Genomic DNA, 23653 nt, shown 5'->3' with positions numbered 1-23653 from the left:
GCAAGCACGGAAATTCACACCAACCCACACGAATCTACACATAAAACGTACTAATCCCCAAAAACAAATCGGCCGAGTCGTCAAAGAAGCTTGATCATGGCCCATACCAATGCCATAGCATATACCAAATATCACTAACGCCATCGGTCGCGATCTACTATGCATCACAGAGAGGATATAGCAGCGGTGGTAGAGGGTTAAACACGGACCAGGCAGTTGGCACGGATTGTTGCGTTGATCGTGCAATAAACGCCGCTTAACTGGCGCGGCAAAAGTGCAATACATAGGCAGCGTCGGATAGAGCAGGGCCGTTAGAAAGCGCTCGTTGACATTCGATGCACGCGTACCGTGCGTGAAAAGGATTTCGACGTTATTGTCGCGTCGTTGGTCGGCTCGTAAAAAACAGTAAAAATTACCTAGCGCGTGTATAATTCGACGTACGCTGGACGCTGAAGCTGATTATTGGTCGGAAAACGATGAGAGTGCGACGAGGAGAGAACGACTGGTTGATTCGAGGGGAGTGTCGCTTTATTGTCCACGCAAGAATTGCCTCCGGGCATATACTGTATATATGTATATCGCGGTAGTAGCGTCAGTTAGTTACTGCCTCGTAATGCGCGGCATTAGCCGGAAAACACGGCGATTTTTCGGTCGCCATTGCGCGCCGTCAACGCCATCCATATTCGCGCTTTATCGATGCACTCAACGCGCCGTGATAACGATTACTTTTCAATTTTAGTCAGCCGGCATTATGAGATTCTTTGATGCCACTCGTTTCATTTCGATTTTGTTCGAGCCTCGAGCTGGGTTATCAGGCGTTTTCTTCTGAGTTAGATGGACCTCGATGGAGTTGCAAGTTTGCAGTTTATCGTGTCGACTGACTGCAATTCGGTGAAACGTAATCTTTTCATTACGATTGCTTTGCTCGGTAAGATCGTGGAACGGAATGACATTTATTTTCTGTCTTTTTTTTTGTTAAGGTAGATTCTTTATATATTTTTACAAAATGATTAATATATATAACCGAACCAAGAACAAAAGAAACGATACACAATTAAATGTTCCTGCACTACGAACGAAAAGAGACACTGACCCATAAATCTACGTGCTTCGCCTCGTATTCTAAATCCACATCACAGAGGCAAATTTAACGAAGGTTTGTCTAAAAGCAAAAGAAAAAAGCAAAATCGTTTGCGCTTTATGCTTCATCGAAGGCCAACGAAAGGCTGCGATAATGACGCGTCGCTCGAACCACGAAGCCCGGTTGTTTTGTACTTTTCCGCCACTTAAGGGGCATAAAAATTGGAACAAGGTCGACAATAAACGTATCGATTTTTTGCCGCACGGGTGGGATGATCGCAGGTATTCAATGAAGCTTCGCGGTCCGTTAAAGCGATACGGCTTACCGAGAATGCATTACTATAAATTCGCGTGTAAACATAGCGAATCGCGAGCCAGCGCAAACGATACACAAACTAGTGAAACGTAGCCCGTAAAATTCGGGTGATCCTAGGAAAATACACATAGAACCCAGCCAATCGTTTTGTATTGCTTCGTACCGGCGGCGACCGGAAACAATCGCGTTCGGTTAAACGCCGCGCGGTTACCACTACAGCTCATAATCTCTTTTATGGCCTGTTTTTCCAACGGTGTTGGTTTTCCATTTTCGGTTGAAGGAAGTGGAAGATATTCATGGATTCACGGATATTTGAAGAGTATATATATATATGGAGATTTACAGAATTTGCTGATCTTGAACTATTCTTTAAATGTTTATTACTCGTCTGAAAGAATGAATCTTGTGATATCTTATCATTTCATAGGATAATATGTTCGAAGTGATTAAGACTCCGAAATAAAATTTTTATCATCGATATAGTTTCCGAAATGTGACTCGTGATTTATAAATGATAGATTTATGAGCCACATAAATTGATCACCATATATAATTAAAGTACCATTAATATTTGGTAAAGCTGAATTTATACAGCAAAACAATGCGAAACGATATAAAAATTACCAAATGTTAGTACACATTATTGTATCTTCCAATAAATTCATAATTAAGCACTCTGAAAATATGAGAAAAAAATTCTCAAAAATTATTAATACACAGCTGTAGGAAATAAGCCAATGAAAACGCGGCTGCGTTATTTACGGAAAATGAAAAATCACCTACACATCGGAACGATAAATATTGAAGGTAAACCGACACAGAAATCCCAGGTACACGAGTTAAATACTGGACGCAAGCAATACGGTGAAATCGGCGAATGCCTGTACCGTAGAAAAAACACATTTTGAACATTATTAAACGAAACGGTTCGTATAAAATTGGCATTCCGTCGGTGCATAGTTTCAACTGTGAGATGCATTGGCCGATAGAAATTTTTAATTGAAATAATACCACGTTCAAAAAGACGGAAAACAATTTGCAAGCAATATGGCGGCTATAGCTCCAGAGAAGGTTTAATTCTCGAGTTACGAGTGGACGCATCGAACAATATTATTAAATTAAATATTATGATTTGCAAGTGGCGTGGGGATGCGTCCTGTAATATTATTAAATCAAACACCGAGCGACCTTAATAAATTCGTAATATCTTCGTGCATATTTTTAGGGACTTTTAATCAATTTTCAAAGCGGTAAAGCCGTGGGCAAAAATATATAAACATTTACCCGGCTGCGTGCATAGAAAATCGCGGATAATGAACGTGGAGTCGGTATCAAGCGAAACAAGGAACATGACGATAATAAATCCTTCGTCCATGGTGGTTGAAAATTATTAGAAGCCTCGTTAATGTTTGTTGGATCGTTTCCTAGTTAGTCAGTTAATTAATTAGCTACGCCTACTACTATTTTAAACAAAGAAAAATTCATATTTCCGTAGAATGAAAAAGTTGGAAAAAATTTTATTGTGTCTCTGCACGTTAGTGAAAACAACAGCTAGTACTAGTTCATGGATTCGTCGCTTTATCTCTGCCGTTTTTACATTATCTTCTCATAACCAAACCAATCTACATATCAAACACCGAACCACATACCAAGAATAAAGACAACTTGTCAAGATAAACATCGAATCTCATCCAGGAGTAACATTCTAGCGAATACGAAAGCATTGAAGAGAGCTACGATGCGGAATATCGGAACTCGATCGGCTGTATATGACGATGTTCGTCGTGTGTCCCGAAAACACGTTGTAACACGGTCGAACACTCGAAAATATCGTCTCCAGGCAACGTCGGATGATTAATGACCGGCGATAACCACGCTGGTTAATACCGCGTCCCTATTATCGTAGAAGTGTTTATAGCATCGGTAAACGTGAATCGAACGCGGTAGTATGTAAATCGCGCATATAACATAGCGTAGAGGCGGGGGTGTAGCTGCACTGGCGAGTGCTCGACGTGCACGTGTGTTACGTCGAATATTTGGTGAAAAGAAGGCTGTGGCGGGGAGTGCTGTTATGGGCGGTACAAACGATGTTTAGTCGCCGAGCAATATACTAATGGTGTATGCACATAGAAATATAGAGAAACGAATACACACCGAGTATATTTACAATGAATTAACGGGGGCGTTAATGCAAAATCCCCGGGACTACTCGCCATTAGTTTAAACAGATTTCCAGCGTACCCGCGACCTCGCATCTACATAACCGGGACAGAGAGGGCGCGCGCCGAAATTAAACACTCCTCGTTGAAAACTGAACCGCATTATCTGGAGCTGGCGGGACGCCTGAATCCTCCTCCGCGAATTTTCCGGCCAGCCGATGATACGCTTTGCCGGATAATAGGGTCAGTACGAACAATAACCGGCCTTTCTTCCATGAATATCGGCGCAGCTACTGTAGTAATATTGGTGAAGTACATATTTGATATCGAAGGAATTGGATAGGCCGGAGCTGCTATAATTTTGGAGTTACATTGTGACCTTTGTTGATAAGTTCAAGCAGTTTAAGATAAGATTATATGTACATATAACTATGGTTAACGCTATGGTATATAGCTGCGGTAGCTCTAGATTATTTTAACTAATACGCGGGCAAGAAAGAAAGACTAAAAAGAATGTAGAAGTAAGTAAAAAGATAGTTCTAAGTTCTAATAGTTGTAAAATAGTTCTAAGATCAGATATTAGCGTGTATAATCGCATACGTTAATATTTTTTGACATGTTAACACGTCTACCTTTAACGCAGGTTAAACAATGTTGATCGCGATGTGAAAATAATCTTAAACGATGAGATATCAATGAAATTCGCGAACCTCAAAGCTTTTTTCGCAAAAAATCATTAAAGATTCATGTTCACGTTCATTCATAAAACAATCCTTAAGAAACTCCAGACACCATTCCATCTTACTGGAAGTTATTTTCACGACATTTTCCAGCGATCCGTTTTCTCGTTCGCGGATGACGAATTAAATAGTAATCAGTTTTAATAAATTCATTCAAGCCCCTCCGTTCGTTCGAACACGAACAGACGAACTGCTCGGCTTCCTGCCGGCTCGTCCGGAGATTTTATCTTTCTCAAACTTTCATAACTAACGGGCTGCATTGGCAATGTATCTTCGAGGATTCAATAAAGCACGAAGGGCCGCGGAAATAACGAGGAACGCTGCCGACGCGTGCACTTTGTCAGCCGTTCCCTAATTAATTCCGAGTAATCGCGTAGAATGTTAATCTGATGCGTCAGCGATCGACGTGCGTGAACACAGACGAAAGGGTTGTTCACTATACGATATTGCCATACTGAATGTTCCTTTATGCTTGACGTACACTCTCACGTTTGTAAGTCAGCTAAATGTCTGGTTAGTATCGTATGAAAAATATATATTAGAAATTCCATCAGTTCCTACGAAACAGTATGAGTAGCAAAGTTGGAAAAGGTTCTATCTATAGACGCGGATAACCTTTAACCTTTGTGAAGTTTGAACGTGATATTACAGGACGCGTGGACAATTCAAAGGAAAATTGTCGATACGATTGAAATACGACATGCAATCGGACACTTACCCGAATACTTCTCCGACTGCATCTGTTCGGTTGGCACGAAGTTTCCCGTGGCATTCGGTGGACAACCATTTCGATTTTGTTGCGTACGTAGCGTGTGAGTCGCATGCAGAGATGGACCACGCGGTGGTACTTCCGGTGGTGCTGGTTCTGGAGGCGAATCTCTACCAGTGTCTGTAAAAGATCGCGTAGCAACTTAGATTCCTACGTTCCGTCGTGTTAAAAGATCGAATAAATATTTTATACGTGCATTTATATTTAAAACATGCAGGGAACCGTTTGCAAGCTGTTGAATTTTAATCTCGCCCGATCATTTTGTCATCACATTGTTACGATGTAATTAGCAACAAACGTACGTTTCGATATTAATCGTTTATAATATAATATAAGATATTATAGTAATTCGCTAATGAATTTTATCTTTTCCAAATGACGTGAAAGATTGTAACAACCAAGGCCGTCAAAAAAGGAGACCACCCGCGGGACGCGTACCATGACAAAATTATTCGTCAATGGGGGCACGGGTGCACGGGACACCGTAGGAAGGACGCATCTTCACCGACGCGTGATACACAACGTTTATTTCACGGTCGAATTATTGCATATATCGGCACAATTATATGAAAGTCCATTCTCTCTCATTTGCGTCCCCTTATCCGCGCTCCGTGATACCGCGATTATCGCCCAGTGGAAACGCGAGCAATTAAACAGCATCATTGACTGGCCGTTTCCTAATTGCGTTTTATGCATGCGGGTACGAAGGATGTATTTTACATCAGATTATCTATATCGGCCCGGTATACGAAGAGAAAAAAAAGAGAGCGAAAAAATTTGCGATGGCCGTTTCTCCCGACAGGTACAGATAAACCATGTTCTATTGTACACATAGGAAAAATCAATCACGCACGTATCTAGATAGTCGATACGAATATTCAGCTCTGCTCTTAACTGTGAACGCTTATTACGGCGTTTAAAGCAGCGACGGTAATTCTAAAAATTTTTCATTTCCGGACAGGGTGCTCGGTTCCGGCCCTTAGGGGTTCACGTTGCGGGCATTCCGTAGTCGAGTTGCTTATAAAGTTATTCAAACTTGTAAGGAACTCTTGCCGGCGAATAATTAAAGTTACCTAAATGCAAAGGGCACAAAAGAAGGGCTGGCAGGCATGCTGCGAGCAACTAGACCGACCGTTCAGGCACGTATTCATGAAAACGCATGCCCGAATGGCGTCGCGTACGCATCCACTAAAAATAAACACTTCATTGTACATGACCGTTCTTCTTGGGTTTATGAATGGTGCATGGAATTAAATTTCAAAAAAAAAAAAAAAAAAAAAGAAGGGAAAACCCACTATCCTGCTAATGAATATGGAGACTTTTCTCGTGGATGCACAGGCAGTTAGTAGAATTTATAGGTGATTCACTCGAAGAACAAATTGAAAGAATAATTCTTATCGATAATAACAATTTTCCAACAGTTAAAAATGAAATCTCTTTACACTTTCTTTTACATTATTTTTATTCTTCGTACAACAAATCTATCTTTCTAAAAATAATCGTTACTCGTCGAAGGATATTTAAGAACTCCATATAATAAGAATCTTGCATCGTGTACAAAGAACCAACTATTCTTCTCCCTGGTTTCATCGACTGAACAAGTTAAACCGAAATTAATCGTACTTATCTCGTGCAAATTGCAATTTGCAAACGCGATCCGTGTATCTTGTAAGAACACGTGAGGATAATAGATACTGCCGGCAATAAGGGACGATGACGCGGCAAATCGATAACGCGTTAAGCATATATATAATTGAGGCAATGTATAACCATTAGGGGTTGTTAATGTTACAGCGCGCATTATTGTAAATCAAGGTTAACTGCAATACGGTGGTTTATTACGCTTTCGCGAAGCTGTGTAACTTGGTTTGCGGCAACTCCGACGCCGGATAATGGAATTTCGCTCTTCAGCCATCTGGATTAAAATCTATTAACTTAGCGATCGCAACTTGCTCCTGCTCCCTCTCTAATTTCATATTCATGTGCTGGCAGCTGACTTATTTCGTGATATATAAAACATTTTTTTTCCACGAGGCTGGCTTTATACATGTGTTGACATTTTATTAATCATCGAGCTTGGCGAACGGATTACACTACGAGACACGGTCAACTCTCATTGATGAAATCTTGAAGAATATTAAGGTATTCTAATACAATGCGAATTAAAATTACTCGGTGCTAAAATAATGAGTTTTGCGTAAGATTTCCGAGATTTTCAAGTTGTCGAGGAAAAATTTTAATAGCTCGAGATCTATCAAGATTCAGAATGCGGAACATATCAACTTTTAAGTACTCAAAATACTCATGAGAAACTTCAGTTTCATCCAACATTTATCAGATCACAAGTGAAGTTTTATTGAGAATTCAAAATTCATCAAAATTATTAAGCGTGGAAAATATTTCAAAGCTCATCATAATCATAAGTATCTTTCAAAATTCACCGGTGTACTTAATCCAAGTACACTGTCTCAAAGCACAAAACGACGAACTACGTGCAACGAGTGCAACGCACATACAATGTTACGTACCTGTGAAGTAAATAGGCCTGGACAGTGCTGCGCGTGTGAAGGAATGTGCAGAAGAGAAAAGTGCGTTAGTGCGGCAAGGTTAGGCGTGTGCACGCGAGAATTGGAACGTGCTGTTACGTGATGCAAGCCGGCTTGGTGAGCGAACAAAAGTCGAGCGATGTGTGAACGACCGCTTGAATGAGAGAGAAGAAAACAAAAAAATAAAAGGCCAGAGAAGAAATAAACGAATAATGCCGAATGACACGACGTTGCGCCGTCACGCTGAACGATAACGACGATGTAACGAAATCGCGCGTGTACGTGCGACCTGAATTACGAAGAATCAGTCGCTGGTAATAATTAAACCGTTCAAGCTCTCTTTCCACGTTGACAGCGCTGAGAACTTCGCTCGTTAACGCGAACCTCGCCTTTTTTTTTGTCATTTCATACTTTTTGTTGCTTTTATTCGTAGGTCCAACTCCGAATCACAATGATTGAAATCGAATTGTAACACTTTTCACACAGCGTGATAGGCGATAACGAATCGTCATGCGAGTCGTTGATCTGCAATAAGCTAGATTGATACTATTGATACGAAGGAATAAAGATTAGGTCTTTTCTACCTGCTAGCGATCTTGAATTGTTATTTCTATTTACTTGGTTCACTTGAGAGGTACATTTTGCCCTTTTATCGTGTTTACGCAAGCTTTTATTCAATTTTGTTTCATAGTTATTTATTTAGTAACTTATAACGATATTCTCTCTGCTTGAGAATTCACGTGTACTCTGATATTTCCGACGAACCATGTCCGTATTGCTTCTATCGTTTCTCTAATAAATTCAGGATCGAATTGCGATTCAATTTATGTTTAATATCTCTTATAATTAGTATCGATTTTCATCTACAATAATTATTCTAATAAACGTGCCACAACAATTGAACTCGATACTAGACACAGACAACAGATCCAACGTTCTAATCAGCCTCGTATTTATAAGAAATTAAGAGAAATGCAACATTTTAATTTTTTTTCAATGATCCATTAATATGTACTTGAATTATGAATTCTAGAAACTGACAAGAATAGATCCATCACATTTACAGATAATACATAATGTAACACATGTATACACGAATATGGACACAAGGATTATCCTGTTGTGTATGATTACGTTAGAATTAACCAGGTGCGTCGATCAATAGCGTGAATTACAAACGAAGACCGTTTCTCTTCGGTGCACCGGAGTGTTAGTCGATATTTTCCGTAATAAGCGGTGATAATTGCTTAATTAAAGCGAACCGTGAAACGCGCAATGCGTTCCTGTCAGTGGCAGCCGCGTCGCTCCCGTATCTTGGACGACTTTACCGTCGAAACGTACATTCGTTGCAGTTATTGAACAATCTGCCGGCATTGTTCGAGTGTTGGGAACACCTGTAACGCTCAATTACAAAGTCGATAGCCCACGTTGACGAGAAAAATGTCCGCCACGGCATCTCGCGACTCGCCGATGAGTTATTCTCCTGCATTTATTGACGACGATGCAAACGAATAGCAGCGTATCATTTTCTTTCGTTTTTATCGTCATTCTTCTTGAAAAACGTTCACGTTTTTTCTACTATACTTTACTATATATGTGGTAGAAAAAAATATGACGAGGTTGTAAATTAATCGAGCGTAAAAGTACATACATGTCGATAGCCGAAGCAGAAATTTGAGACGATCTAAGGGGAGATAAGACGCCTCGAGACCCGATAGAAGTGTTCAACTCCATACAAAAATGACGTTTGGCTCGTTTCGCCGAAAGTAATTTAGTCAATATATTATTTCCATATCGAGTTTCTAGTAAAAATAATTCGTGAATCGACAGAAATGACAAAAACCCTTCTTTCTTTTTTTAAAGCTAATAGCGTGTCACGTCGCTTTTATTTACGACTTCTCCATTAAATAATTAAATTGCAAACTCGACACGTTACACGCTACGGCCTTATTTTTCTACCATTTTTATAACAATTCGCAATTTACAAGATCTATTATTATACTTGCGGTTAACGATGCATGCGCCGGAGGTTATTGTAGCGTGTTATCAACAATAACAGTATCGACGGATTGTCAGGGTTGTCAACGACGGTGTTTCTATCGTAGATTATAATCGTTTGTCAGTCGATCGTTTTTATTTCGTTCCTACGCGAAATCGTTCTACATGGATACGACGGCATAATGCTAGCTGCAGGCAACGCGTTGCCCGCATCGAGTTAAAATCGATTGTTGCCACGATGACGGTCCGTGCGACGTCATTGACTGCGGTTCAAATCGCATTGTGATCTGTGATGGATTACCGTTTATATCGAAGCGTACATCAAATCGAAATCAATTTTCTTTCGCGATCGCCAGAATTATCTTCGTTGAATGCGCGCACCGAACCATGCCCGCTACGTGAATACGGAAAATCGTGTAACTTCAGGAGCATTGTGGTTTCTGATGGACTCCAAATATCGTTTCGCCAACAGGAAAATTAATAACTTGATTTAACGTCGTTCAACATATAGCGAGTGTATACACGTAAAATATTCAACTAAATCACTTTTTATTGCGTCTCAAACATAAACGTTAAATCACGGTAGAATTTTGAGTGCTTCGCAGATTCTAACAAAAATATCTTCTTTTCGGCATAGCTTTACAATTGACCGTTACACTTTGACTGCCACGTTGGTCTTATATGACCAGTCACGGACGCTACGGTGGTCATTGATGACCGGAGCGCTTGAATTTTTTACAATTGTAAAAATTGAATGAAAATTGACAGTTAGGCTATTTTGAATATAACCGACAGATAGAAGATACTTTGAAATAAAAAGTGCCCCATTGAACAATTAAACATTTTTAATAGAACATCAACTCAAAAAAATGTTAACTCGGAACAATCTTCGGATAAACCTTTACGTCAGATGAATACAATGATAAAATCCGATGATATACGCAATTGTATTACTACGGTAGAACGACATTGATATAAAATTCTTTGAAGAAAAGTAATGATATTCTACATTGCATATTTCCACGTACTCAACCGTTTCTCATTATCATTTTCAGTCACAAAACTTGGAACCAAATCTTCAGCCAATCGAATTTCTCTCGTTTTCTTTTTCGATTAACAACTGTTGCAATTTATAAGTTTATAAATTTATAAATTTGTATACTATCGATAGACGAACTTGGCTATCTACAGGACGCTTATTTATTCACACGTTTAATCCTACGCGAGGACCGATAGGACATTGACGAAGTGGAAGTTTAGTCAATCGCAGCTAACCAATCGCGGATCGTGATGGCGACCGCGGACAAAGGGGCGAACCAGGTTATCCCTGGACCGTGGATAGAGTTAGTCAGACGCCGGCAAGGGTGTACAAGGTGGCCGACAGTGACTTGATGCGGTTAGCGATTCGCGCTGCTAACTCGATTTGATGCTCTAATGCCTTCGTCACGTCCGACGTAGCTGGCGTATTCATGTAAATACGAATTATTTCCTGGCAGTCGCTGCGGTCGCGACGTTCGTTGACCACTGCAACACTGCTCAAGGATTCATCTTGCTTGGCGGAAATTTATTTGTGACTCGATTCGAATTATGATAATATTATTCGGCATAAAATCTAATGAGAGAAGATTAGATTGACGTCGATAATGAATTTTTGAAGATTATTGTTACATCTAAATTTTTAGTAAATTTTGTTTTCCATTGAAGGAAATTGGGGATGGATAGAAGAATGTGTATCTAATCCGAACTCAGAGCAACGAATACCGATGTTTCAGATATTGATGTCTAGAAATTCGGAATTTTATTCGTAATACTTGTGATTTTATACGAAACATAAAAAGTAGAGTAAACCTAGTTACTTTGAAAAAGCAAACTTTCAAATGTAGTTTAAATTAAAAGTAAATTCGTAAAAAAACCGAGGTACGAAATTTGTTTGCTTTAACACGAAAAACTGGGTTATAAAGTTTATTTGCATAAAAAGTGTGTTGCTCGAATCAAAGAGAATCACGTCCCCAAATAATTCATAAGAATTCACACATGAGTAAAACATTTTCCTATGAAATTTTTTCATAAATATAACATTCATAATTTACGATATTATGACAAACATCTGGGATAATTTTGAGTTTGAATTATACTAAATTACGCTAAATTATAATCTTTTTCTTCCACAAACAAATCAAATCCTCATCGTAGAAAGTTAAACAGCCAACGAATTACAGTCGAAATTGTAAAGTCTAAGTACACACATTCAACTCTATTTATCTTCAGCAGCGATAATCGCTTATCACTTTTATTCGAGCTACCGAAACAATGGCTCATTAAGAATCCCGTTCGCCGATGGTAACATCCGATAAGGTTCAGCCTGTTAAAGTTTCCATAAACGAGAACTACGGAGATTCTCTATTTGGTTTTGCCGAAACGTATCACGATTAAGCTCGATATTAGGTTACCGCATGCCCGTACATTTTCGGTCTGGAACGAAGCGGAAGAAGTACAACGGTAACGATAATGGTGAACACGGACTATTGGCATAGTTTTCAAGTGGTGCTTAAAATTATTCCTATTTCGAGAAACCTGGCCACAATCCAGCTTGTCTCATGCCTTCTAGACCAGGTCCTACCATTTGAACAAAAAGAAGAAAAAAGAAAAAAAAAGATAGAAGAAGATGGATGAAAGATTTGAAAAAAAAGATAAAACTGGAAATAAAAGACAAATGTTTTATTCCATTCACGATCGATAGCACTGCGTGTGGCACCTTTTCCTCTTGTGTTCGCTTTTTCGTTTCCCTGTAATTTATACGATTTCCCGGCCGATCGTATTTCACATTAAACTGCCGACCGAATGGATCAGATGTGCCTGGGTCCGTTCAAAGATGCGGCTTTGTTGGCCGCATTATTTGCAATTTAAATAATCCGACAGATCGGTAATTAATCGTCCGGTTCGACAACATTTTTTCCCCCGCTCGAATAAGCTAATATCAGCCGGGGCCGGGATTTACATTGGTACACGAACCGAATGGACACACGATCGGCGCAGTTAAATTTTCTAGGGCAATCGCACCAATCGATATCATATTTGTTGGCTCGCGGCTTCGTTTCAGGAAATTAAATTCTGCAATCCGGGCCCCACCGGCGCGACGCTGGGCACACGTGTTCTTTGATTCACCGCCTTAATTGCCTTCCGTCTTTTTATTTCGATGGTAATTGGAACGGTAATAGGGAATTTTTGTGCGGAACGCTCGGCAATGCCGCCAAACGAGATGCTTTTTGAAATGTATACACTGTGTGTAATAGACGGTTGTGATGGATTTGACATTCGAAGTATAAACTTTTATATTGGATGTTGAAAATAGTGATTGCGATTCGGAACTAGATTTTGAATTACATATATCCTTTTAGTCACAGATGGAATTGCTACGGAGAAAAAGATTTTTTTTTTTTTTGATATTTTAAACGTTATAACGAATTTAATTAATTGCGGATAAAACTAATTTATTTAGAAAATTACGTAATTGGAAGTTACATGAAAATTATAATTTGTAACAAAGTTTTTCTAATAAAAAACAGCTAAAATACATTTGCTTTTACACGATGAATTTTATCGTATTTTTTCCACAAAGAAAATTATATATATAGCATAATGCTAGGGATTTTAATCTCTTCTCTCTTGTGCCTATTCTAACCTCAACAACTAACGTGGGAAACGGCAAACTCCGAACATGTTTTCATACAAAATTAAATTTCATTCGAAGTACCAGGATATTTTGGTATTAAAATAGTCTTAATTCTAGAATATTTTATACAGAGTAAACGTCATCTTGAGATCCGTAATTCGACAATCTTCGACGCTATATTGCCTGTCGGAATGTCCCTGCGGTCTAATGGAGGATCTCGTGGCATCTATTAGCAAATGGTTCCCAACGGTCAGTGCTTGCCCGCGTTAACCCCGTGCTCGCCACCGTCAGAAAGACGATTGATATTACATTAGATCAGCGTAGTCTAATATAGGCCAGTCGAAAACCATGTTACTAAATTGCTGGTCACTAGGGACTCGGCACAATTACGATCCCACGTCCACATAAACCTACTCCAGACACGTATTAAATGCGAGTATACAGCCATGAAACTCTTGCTTCCTGACGATTTGCAAATTTCAAGGAACATATAAATATTTTGACGTTTATTATATCGAGTTTCTCGCTCGAATTGTTTATTAAAATTTTTTAACGAAGTCCTATTATATTCTGGCGATGATTATAAGCGTAAAATTGATCCAAGCATATGTATCTACATCAATTAGCGAGAAATTTCTACGCTCTTATAAAATCCACTGATCCTAATCAAACTCTCCTTCTTACGTCGAACATCCTGGACATCCATCTTTTCTCCCTCAAACGTTAGATTGATTTTACAATTTCTCATTTCACGGTCCGAAAATAAATTTAACCAATCCTCAGGAGCAGGACATGAGATCGGCGGAGTAACCGGAGGCGACACACGCACCAACAGATACCCACATCTATGCCGTCGTCGTTCACGTGTCACTGATACGTCAACGTCGAGAAGTTTGATCTAGCGATCCGCTTTAACGGGCGCCTCAGTGCGCCCGGAGGGCAAAGACTCGGAGCCGAGTATCTGTCTTCGCAGCGTTGCGCCACCTATGTACCTACCTAACCTTATGTACGCGACCTAAGAAGCTCTACATAGGCGTCGAACGAAGGGAAGCAGGGTCTTAATCCGCGCCGCTAATTTCCACGGAATCTACGCGTAATGCGATCACACTTCGGCAAGCAGAGGCAATGGCTGGCGAAGCAGCAAATTCCCGGACGAAACGACCCGTAACCAGCGCGGCGTGCTCGATCTTTGCCCGGCTGTTTCTATCCTCCGTCTTGCCTCTCGGCTTTCCTAACACCCCAACACGGTTCGACATCGCCGTTGTTTCGCGATATCGGCAGACGACTAATTGGTAGCCGGGGCTCCGGCGTCAACGAAACACCCCGGCCAAACGAGATCCGACGAAATTTCGTTTAAAAGTTTGGCAGCCAGCCTCGCCACGACGACATCGAGAACTCGCCGACGGAGCCACGGCTACGGTGGCTGAGAGGGCAGGGAACTCGAGAAGCCGCAAAGCTACTTTCTCATCTCCGTGGTAACGCTAAAACTGCGTTACGCGGCACACCGAGGAACCTGCTGAACGACGTACCCGCGACCAGCCCAGGCCTAAATACCCACGGCATTCCAAAACAATATAGCCGCTCAGCTAACTTCTAACGCTGACCTACGTTCTAACTAGTCCGGCCTCGCTACTCGCAACTGCTAACTCGGTTACTCTTCCAAGCTCCTCGCCTTCCCCTGCCCTCTTCGCCATCGTTTCGTGTTTCGCTTCTCGAAGAGCGAAAATCTTCCTTTTGGTACTGGGTGTTGTTCAAATTTTTTAAATAATTATATAGTAAACAGGTAACTATCCGAACCAATTGGAACCGAGGTGATTCGGAAAATTGAATTATTCGGGATAATGAAACATGCATGCAATCATCAAAAAATGCTACCTTCGAATGCATTAAAAAATTCTTTCTTCCTTATTTCGCTACGCAACAATTCTGCTTTCTTTGGTTAGAATATCCAATCCGGCATTTTTTAAAATTCTGAGTGGCTCGTTCGTTCACGGAAACGAGTGCAAATCGAATCAGTATTGAGCAATAAAACAAAACTTCACTTAACGAACAAATGAAATTTAAATTTCCATGCAACCTTCTTTGAGACTGCTTGCTTGGACCAGTCGTTTTCTCGTTGACACTACGAAAGGAAAATGTGTAAGGCGGACATCGTCGCCCTTATGGAAACTTCGTAACCGGTTACATTGACGAGCCACGACACCGCAGGATCCGACAACAATGAACTTATCTCTCAAAACCGAGAGTCCCTTGGTTATTTAATGAGCCGACCCATAAGGCAGTTTGTCGATTACGACGCTGTTAGCCAGCGTAACGGTGGCGCATCGTCTGAAACATTTGCCTTTGCCTCAAGATCCTCCGCTCAGTCCCTTGCCTACGGCCGTTTCGCGAAGCATCGCAATTACCACGCCAGGAACTGTGCGCCGAGCAAACCAGAAATTCGAGTGTAATTGTCCCGCGCGGCCCGCGGTAAAGATCGAGACGGAATTGGATCCTCGCGGGAGATTCTTTGGCGCCTGGTTTATCGCGATCTCTCGTTTCTAACCTTTCGAAAGAACAAAGACTTTTCTTATCTGCTTGAGATACCTGGGTTAAGTTTTTGGAAACTTTTGTTAGACTTTTGAAGCAAACATTTTGGAATCTTGCAATTATACATGAAACTTATGAATGAAATTACAGAAGGACGTAAAAGTTTAATACGTATAAGACACTTCTTTTTTCTTTTTTTTTTTTTTTTTTTTAATGAACTCAACCTTGTTAAACATTATATTATTTCTCGTTTTCCCAATCTTTGCTCCTACGGAGAATTTTAACATCGCGTATCGTGTTTTGAGTAGGTACAGAATATAATAATACGATGCAGAGAATAGAAAAAATAAGTATAAAAGGAGTACATGGCACGACTTACTAAAAATATCTATGATCGACTTAGCTTGGCTTAGCACCAGAAATCTCAAAAATGAAGTCACTCACAACAGATCACAATTTACATGTCACTTGTGTCACTCTGTTCGGTATGGAAGAAAGACACGGGGTTTGTATCGAATTACAACAATGCACCGATAAAAATCTCAGATCCTTCCGGTTGAACAGGGTGACTATTAATATTAAGCTTTTAACGAGAAACACGTTTACACGAAACCCGATTTAACTCAGGCCAGGGGCTCGATACCAGCCGGTAATCCTGTTAGTCTGGTAATCGTATTTGAGGCACGGATCGTTAACTTATCGCTTCGCGGGAGATTTTACGTTGCGATTTCCGGGACCGGATGCGCTCGCGGCAATCAATGAATTTATTCGCGCGCAACTAGCCAATGTTTCGAAATGCGCGCGGATTTTCTAACCTTGTTACTTTTGATATTCGATTGTAAGCATTTCCTAACCTCTTTGCTTTCGATGCGTTTCGTTCCGATGTATTCGTCCCGATTTTTGAAATCGGCATTCTTTGTATAAAATTTCGAATTTCCATGTTGTTGACACCTGATCTCTTTCGTGTTTCATTGCATTTACTTCGTCGTAAGATACGTGACGAGTAATGTCTACTAACCTCATACGTGGAATGAAAATTTAAAATGAAAATTTCATCGAGATCGCTTAACGTTACTGTGAGCTACAAAGGGGTAAAAAAAAGGTTGAAAATCGCAGTTTCTCACAACATTCGACCTATAACTGTAATAAATCTACATCTTTCAATGTCTGCCGTTTGTTTTTGCATCAACCGATTTTCATGAAATTTTCAGCATGTCATAAATCTTCAAAATCTGTTGTTTAAATTTTTATTACAGGCTCAGATGAAAAAAGGTTATAAAAAATGACCTTTACTTTTTTCTCCGCAATTCCAACCAATTGCAATATTTTTGAAAAAATTTTTACGCTCCACCTAACAAATTAATTCTTTTAACTCCTAAAAAAACCAGTCTGATCCAATTTTAAAAAGTTATTCTGTTCCAAAGAATTCCAGAATATATGTTAATGCATACCTATGTATTTTATTTTTACTTTTTCTACAAGAAAATTCCATCGTGTACATTTTTTTGATTTCTCATATGATTACCCCGCTCCTATTATACCGATCAATATAAAGACATTAAAACAAATATAAAAACGCTCGTTTTTTACAACGTGTGCATTTAAACATTGACGATCATATGGATACTCTCAGTAGTTAATTTTCTGTCATCAGTTGACGTATCAAAATTCTCAGTATTGGATCGTTCGGAAAGCTAGTTTCGATTTATATTTCGATTCGATGTACATTTATTGAGTTATATAAGTGCTATTTTGTTCCACGATCTTTCTCCATCTTTCGCGCAAATTGAATATCCCATCCTTTCAGAACCTCTCAGGTTTTTCGCCAAAAAACTGTTTAATATGCCTTTTTACATCGACCAAATCCCTTAAAAATTCGAACGAACTTTCCGAGCGATCCAATATATGTTATGAGTAATACCTGAGCGAGGTGAAGTCGTTTCCGAGGAGCGGGGAACGTGGTATTTTGAGACTGCATTGATAATTGGTTGTGATCGCGCAAGCGCTATCTTATTTTCATCGAGTAAGAGTGAGTCAGTGTAAATGCTTAGCTAATTTATTTTCTCCTTCTGCCATATATCATTGAGTCAGTTACCAATGACCAATGCGGCCCCAAAGTGCCACGTGACCGTGTTTCCTGCTCTCCGGAAGTGGCTTTATATCTCTCGCCAGAAGTGGAGCTTTATACTCGGATCTGCATTCCCATGTTCGTGATATCTATCATGGTATCGATATTCCTATGTACACTATTCCTCATTCTCCAATGTTCTTGCCACCGATGTACAATCTTTCTAATTTTCTAATTTCTTTCAGTTCGTAATTACACGTATTTTCTAATCTCGTCATTTTCAATATATAATTATATATATATATATATATATATATATATATATAATTATATATATAAATTATATATTAATTATATTATATATATATATTAATTATATATATAAATATATATATATTCAATATATAATTTTATATATATATATATATATATATCGAATGCTTATACGTCATTGCTATAGAATTTTCACTGTCAATATGCAATCGTGCAGGCTTGATAATTTCGTAAATCTCAAAATACGAACCTGTACGTCTTCCGACGGCGTTACTTTAGTTCGCGCGCGAGGATGAGTACGAGAATTTGGCGGCAAATGGAATGACTACATGCAATGGGCAAATAATACAACGAATAATGCATGATGCAATGACAGGCAATGAGAATGGCGCGAGAAATGGTGGTGCTGAGATGATGTGAAAGTGAACTTACCATTGGTGAGATGCATGCGAGAATGCTCGTCTGGGAAGACAGTTTCGGAACGATCGCTGGCCGTGGAGCTGCTACTCAAAGCACTCGTGTGACCTCGTCGCGTTCGTCGCCCCAAGGTCCCGCCACCGGTGCTCGTCTTTTTCGATGGCGCCGCATAAACCGTTTCACCTACGGTGTATCAGAATCGTTGGAATATCTTTGGGTACATTAGAATATCTTTTCGTAGAGTCTTGCGACAGTTAAAGCGAATGGAATTTAAAGATGCTATATGCTATCGGAGAATAAGGATACATTTTTCAGCTACTGTACATTTACTCTGGGAATTCGTCGTGGAATGAAATGGAAAAGGATAAACAGAAATGATATTTTTTAAACGTCTGGTTAATTTTTAGACGGATACTTGATATCGTACTTTTTCATTCTTCAAGTACTTTTATAACCAAGTGCCTTTGTAAAAGAAAAAAGAGTACAGGTTGACGAAGAAGATTCAAATTTAAAAACTAAGACGAAATAAAAACCATCGAGACAAATAATAAAATAAGAACTTTCACGTGAGTACTGTTTAAACGAATTTTCCTTATTTCAACACTCGGTTTCGTTTCTCCCAAAATTAAAAGTTTCTCAGACATTCAAGTACGCTTCTACCGACTCTCCATATTTTTCTGAAAGAATCCTGGTATTCTACTCTAACTTTCCGACTACGTTAACCGACAATCGATGCAACAGCAAGTTAATATTTGCAAGAGCCAGAGACGAGATATCGTGAATGTTATTCCGAATCGCGTAGCGAGCGTTTCTGTTGCATTAATCAAGTCGACCGGGTTGACTCGCAACATAACGTTAGCGAGACTCGTCTCGTGGCATTTGTAAGTATCATCTTCGTTGCAAGTGTATACGAGCAAACGTAACTCGCTCGCGGCTCTAATTAACTCCGTACCGTTGCCATTGCGGGATCTCTCCGATGATATGCTCCCATTGTAATGATGCCGGCGAGAGTTGGTGCTCTCCAGGGGAAACGGAGATGCCTGTCGATGATTCGGCGTCAAGGTTGGAGGCGGCGTTGGGAATGGTGTTGTCGGATTATCGGTAGTAGCGGCGCCCTCTGTGTCGGATCCTGTACGATACGATCGGTCACCAACGCCTGCAATCATAAATTTTGCATGATTTTAGTGCTTGAGATTGCCAATGATAGATAATTGGGATTGGCGGAATTTTATGGTTTGATCGTTTTCCTCGAGAGACGATGTGCGTAAATTAAATATCGTTATCAATTCCAAGTTTCCAAACAGATGTAGTATTTAAAATTTGTAGTAGACGTAGTATAAAAGATGTAGTAAAGTTGTATTTCTTTTTTATAATAATTCCAACACTAAATATAATTTTCCAAATATTTTCAAATTACCAAAATATAAGTATTCCTCACAGTCATTTTGCCTCGTTTTGTCATCTATATAAAATTGCGTACAATGGGATGAGAATATTTTGCGGACGTTTAAAGATCATTAATTTTCATCTCACGAAAACAAGGTTTCGGATCTCTCTCCAATTCCCTTTCTCATTGTAATCCATTAACTCATCGACAAAGGGTCGCCCGTATCCTCAGCGGACCACGTCAAGCCTATCCCAACGCGTCTGCTCTTAAACGTGGCCTCATTGTCATCGGCTTGTCCATCGAACCGAACGAGTGTCCGACGTGTCGCTCACTATGCAAATATGATTGTTCAAGATCGAAATGGGATGTAAACCTGGTTGTCGGACGACGGATCGGTGACTAGTGATTTCATCGCGTTTAAGAACGAATACACTACCGTTCATAATTCATCATATCACTTGTTAATTACAAACCTAACGTTTATTAAAACAGATTTATAATAATCGTCCATAGGCAAACAAAATTTCATTTCTTGAATTTCTTTTTACTAAGTTTTTATTTTTATTTGAAAAACCTTCATAACAGAGACAGAGAAATATAATTGATAAATTGATAATTATCCTAAGACTATGTCAAGTTAATTGAAAGCTTAGAATAATAGAAAAATTATACGTAAATTTATTCTATAATTCCAATGTTCCTTTATAATCTAACTTAAATATAACAACGTCCTACTGACTTATGAACGGTAGTGTCAAGTTAATGACGGGTATAGTCATCAACGCGATTTGACGTATCCGGTTATACACGGCATACGCTGCACAGCTATGTCGAGAACAGCGTGCTCTCGCGATATCACCGTCATTTCATTTTACTGCCACCTTTCTTGGCAAGCTTCAATTTGCTCCTGTCCTTGTTAAACTTTCTTTTGTAATTAATTTCCATAGGCAATTTGCAACGGGCACTTCGACCCGTGTCGTTGCTTGGAGTCCGCGTTTACTTAAGTTGCACGTTGCGAGAACAATCCCACTTTTTAAATCGTAATAACGTAAAACTAAAAATAGTACTTTCTACTGACATCGTAGCGAGTTAATTTGTTGGAGGTAGAATATTTTGTCCATTCGCATTCGCCATCACCGTGCAAATTCATTTTAACTCGCTTTTGTTCCGTTCGTAAATGCAAAAAAATGTAGGAAAAATAAATCACGCATCACCTTCGATAGCAGTTACTACGTATCATTTCAATTTTCAGTGGAATCGCCACTCGTAGCTCGTACGACACCCGTCACATACCGTCGTATCCTGTTTACGCGCAGGCATCCTGTGCGCTACCGATTGGCTGTGACAATCGGCGCACATCACAGCGGCAACGGTTCATCACGTCGAAATATTCTTGTCGACGATGCTTGACGGTCCGTGACGCGAAAATGACAGTACGCGTGGCTCGATTCAACGCCGCGGCTGATTCAACGATGCTTCGCTGTAAGTGTACCTATCATTTGTGTTACACGGCTCAACAGGCGTGATTTTGGTTTAATCCGGAACAAATTTTAATGCTATCTTCTCATTCGTCAGCAGCCTTACGTAGAAATTTTTGGAGAACGTGATTTAACCTTAGTTGTAGCATTTTTCAGCACTTGACTAGTTTTCGCAACAAGTTATTTTGTAAACGATTAAATACTTTTGAACATCGCGTAGATCTTATGGATTTTAGCATGTTTAAATTATCCAGAGAAATCCGCAGTTTAGCGATGAAATGCTAGAGCTTTGTACGATATCTGCACTGGAAAAAATCCAAAGATAAGAGTATAGTATCGGTTTTCTAAATGTTGCAATACCACCAAATTGCACTATAATCCGGACAGTAAAGAACTTATGTAAAATAACAGGATTTTGCAGGGAATCATGAACTGGGATTGCGACACTATAAAGTAGCCCAGATATTTCAGGTTAGCTAATCCTGGCTGTAAAGTGCGGAACCGTTCGAAAAACAGGATGGTTGTGGAAAAAGTTACGGTGGATCGAGGGAAGTGTAGAGGATAAGAACAGTAGCTCGTTGGCTGGATTAGGAAGGTGGTTAGAGCCCGTGTTTCGATAGCCTCGCTCCTATTTATCAGCGTGTAAAGAGGTACGAGATTACGTGTTGGAGTACTTAAAAAAATCACGCTGTTCCGCTATTCTTTTTACCTTTGCTCGCCATTTAACCTTCGCTATGGTATAATGAGAACAATTTGAAATTATGTTGGAGATCTGGCCTGTAATAGGCGGCATATTTCATGTAATTCTTTTCATAGAAATAAAGTTGAAAGAGCTTAATGTTCGTAAATTTTGATAATGAAAATATCACACGTTTCTTGCTTTTTAAAAAAAATTTCTTCGTTCGGTTGTTAACCATATTTAATCTGCTGGCTAATCTTTACGCTACGTAACTTCCGCCAATTAATCCATCCCTCTCGGCGTATGTCGAGTGGTCAGGGCGTATCAATCAATTGTCCAGTATTCCTGGAAAGTTCCAATTTAAAATAGAAAAATATTCTTTAATTTTCAATGTTCCTTGTTCCTCTTTTTAGATGTTATTCGTACAATATATGCATATCGTTGTGAATCTTTATAGCGAAGGAAAACGCATTTTAATAGCATCTGAAATAAAGTTGTATTTCGCATTCTACTGTGGTTAAACGCTGCAACAAAGTTTAACCGATGCTCGGTCACCGCCTGTTGACTCGACCGAAGTACGACATGGATACGATATTCGTCTCGTTAATTGGCGAATAATTGCTCGTTGAAGGAACGCGCGATCTAATATACTATTAAACTACCTTCCGCGGCGAAGGACAAAGGGGTATCAAGACAGTGGGAAAAGATGGGCGTCTCAGGAAGCTATAGCGGGAAGAGTTTAGTATAGAAGAGATGAGGGGATTGAATCTTGTCGGTAATTAATGAGGAAAGTTTTACAAATAGCCGATGGCATAGTCACTAAACGCCTTAGTGAGACCGTGAATTCCATCCGCAAGCAAAATATATCCCGTGAAAGTTAGTTTTTAATTGATAATCTTTCCCGGTATAAACGGTAATCAGCATTCCATTCCGTTTCCCTGTCCACCTAATTGTTCCTTCTTCCCGCCGCTGGCTCGTCGATAAGCGAAAGGGAAACGAAGAGAACGAGACTTTCGAGGACTGTAAATAAATTGCGCGTATAGATTTTGCGGGATTTAAGTTTGTTTGAAGGGAAGAGAAAGGCTTTATAGATACTGGGGTATTATACAGCGTATTAAGGAAGAAAAGGGTCTCTTTAAGAGTTTATGGTAGCTATTCACCAAGAAGAATAAAGTGTTTGATACCCTTTTTAACAACATATGAGATGAAAAAGGGGTTAACAACTCAATTCTATATTTCAGAACGTGCAAACATTCATAGGAAATTCATTTGAAAAAAGTGAAGCAAAGTGACAAATCCTGAACGAAATGCCGTTTCTACCAACTCATCTATTCGCTATCCATTGATAACACTAAGCACCGCTTAGAATTAAGAATGCTTACAACTATCAGAGAATTAAAAATTCGTTCATTCGTCGATGATTTTACAACACCTCAATGCCTACTCTCGCTCTCTCCCAAACGTTCATCTACCATTTCTTTATCACGACAACGAGACCAATCCTCGCGACATCAAAGATGGAAATCCGGTGAAGAAGGCAT

At 39.6% G+C, this 23653-nt stretch overlaps 1 protein-coding gene across 5 annotated transcripts in view; it reads right to left on the bottom strand.

The window, feature by feature from the left end:
* LOC126873807 (teneurin-a) overlaps positions 1-23653 on the bottom strand; it is a 703125-nt gene that overhangs the window by 384699 nt on the left and 294773 nt on the right. For 4 of the 5 annotated variants that reach the window (XM_050635059.1, XM_050635077.1, XM_050635068.1 and 1 more), the window contains exons 5-8: positions 19521-19724; positions 18584-18751; positions 7593-7619; positions 5014-5184 (exon numbers count right to left, since the gene is read on the bottom strand). In XM_050635059.1, the coding sequence (XP_050491016.1) occupies positions 5014-5184; positions 7593-7619; positions 18584-18751; positions 19521-19724 (570 nt within the window). The remainder of the gene's footprint in view (positions 1-5013; positions 5185-7592; positions 7620-18583; positions 18752-19520; positions 19725-23653) is intronic. The other variant, XM_050635092.1, reaches the window with a different exon arrangement.

The sequence above is a fragment of the Bombus huntii genome, chromosome 2 (assembly GCF_024542735.1).
Source record: "Bombus huntii isolate Logan2020A chromosome 2, iyBomHunt1.1, whole genome shotgun sequence".
Classification (NCBI taxonomy): domain Eukaryota; kingdom Metazoa; phylum Arthropoda; class Insecta; order Hymenoptera; family Apidae; genus Bombus; species Bombus huntii.
The sequence above is the reverse complement of the archived record's forward strand: the minus strand, read 5'-3'. Positions and strand labels throughout refer to the sequence as shown.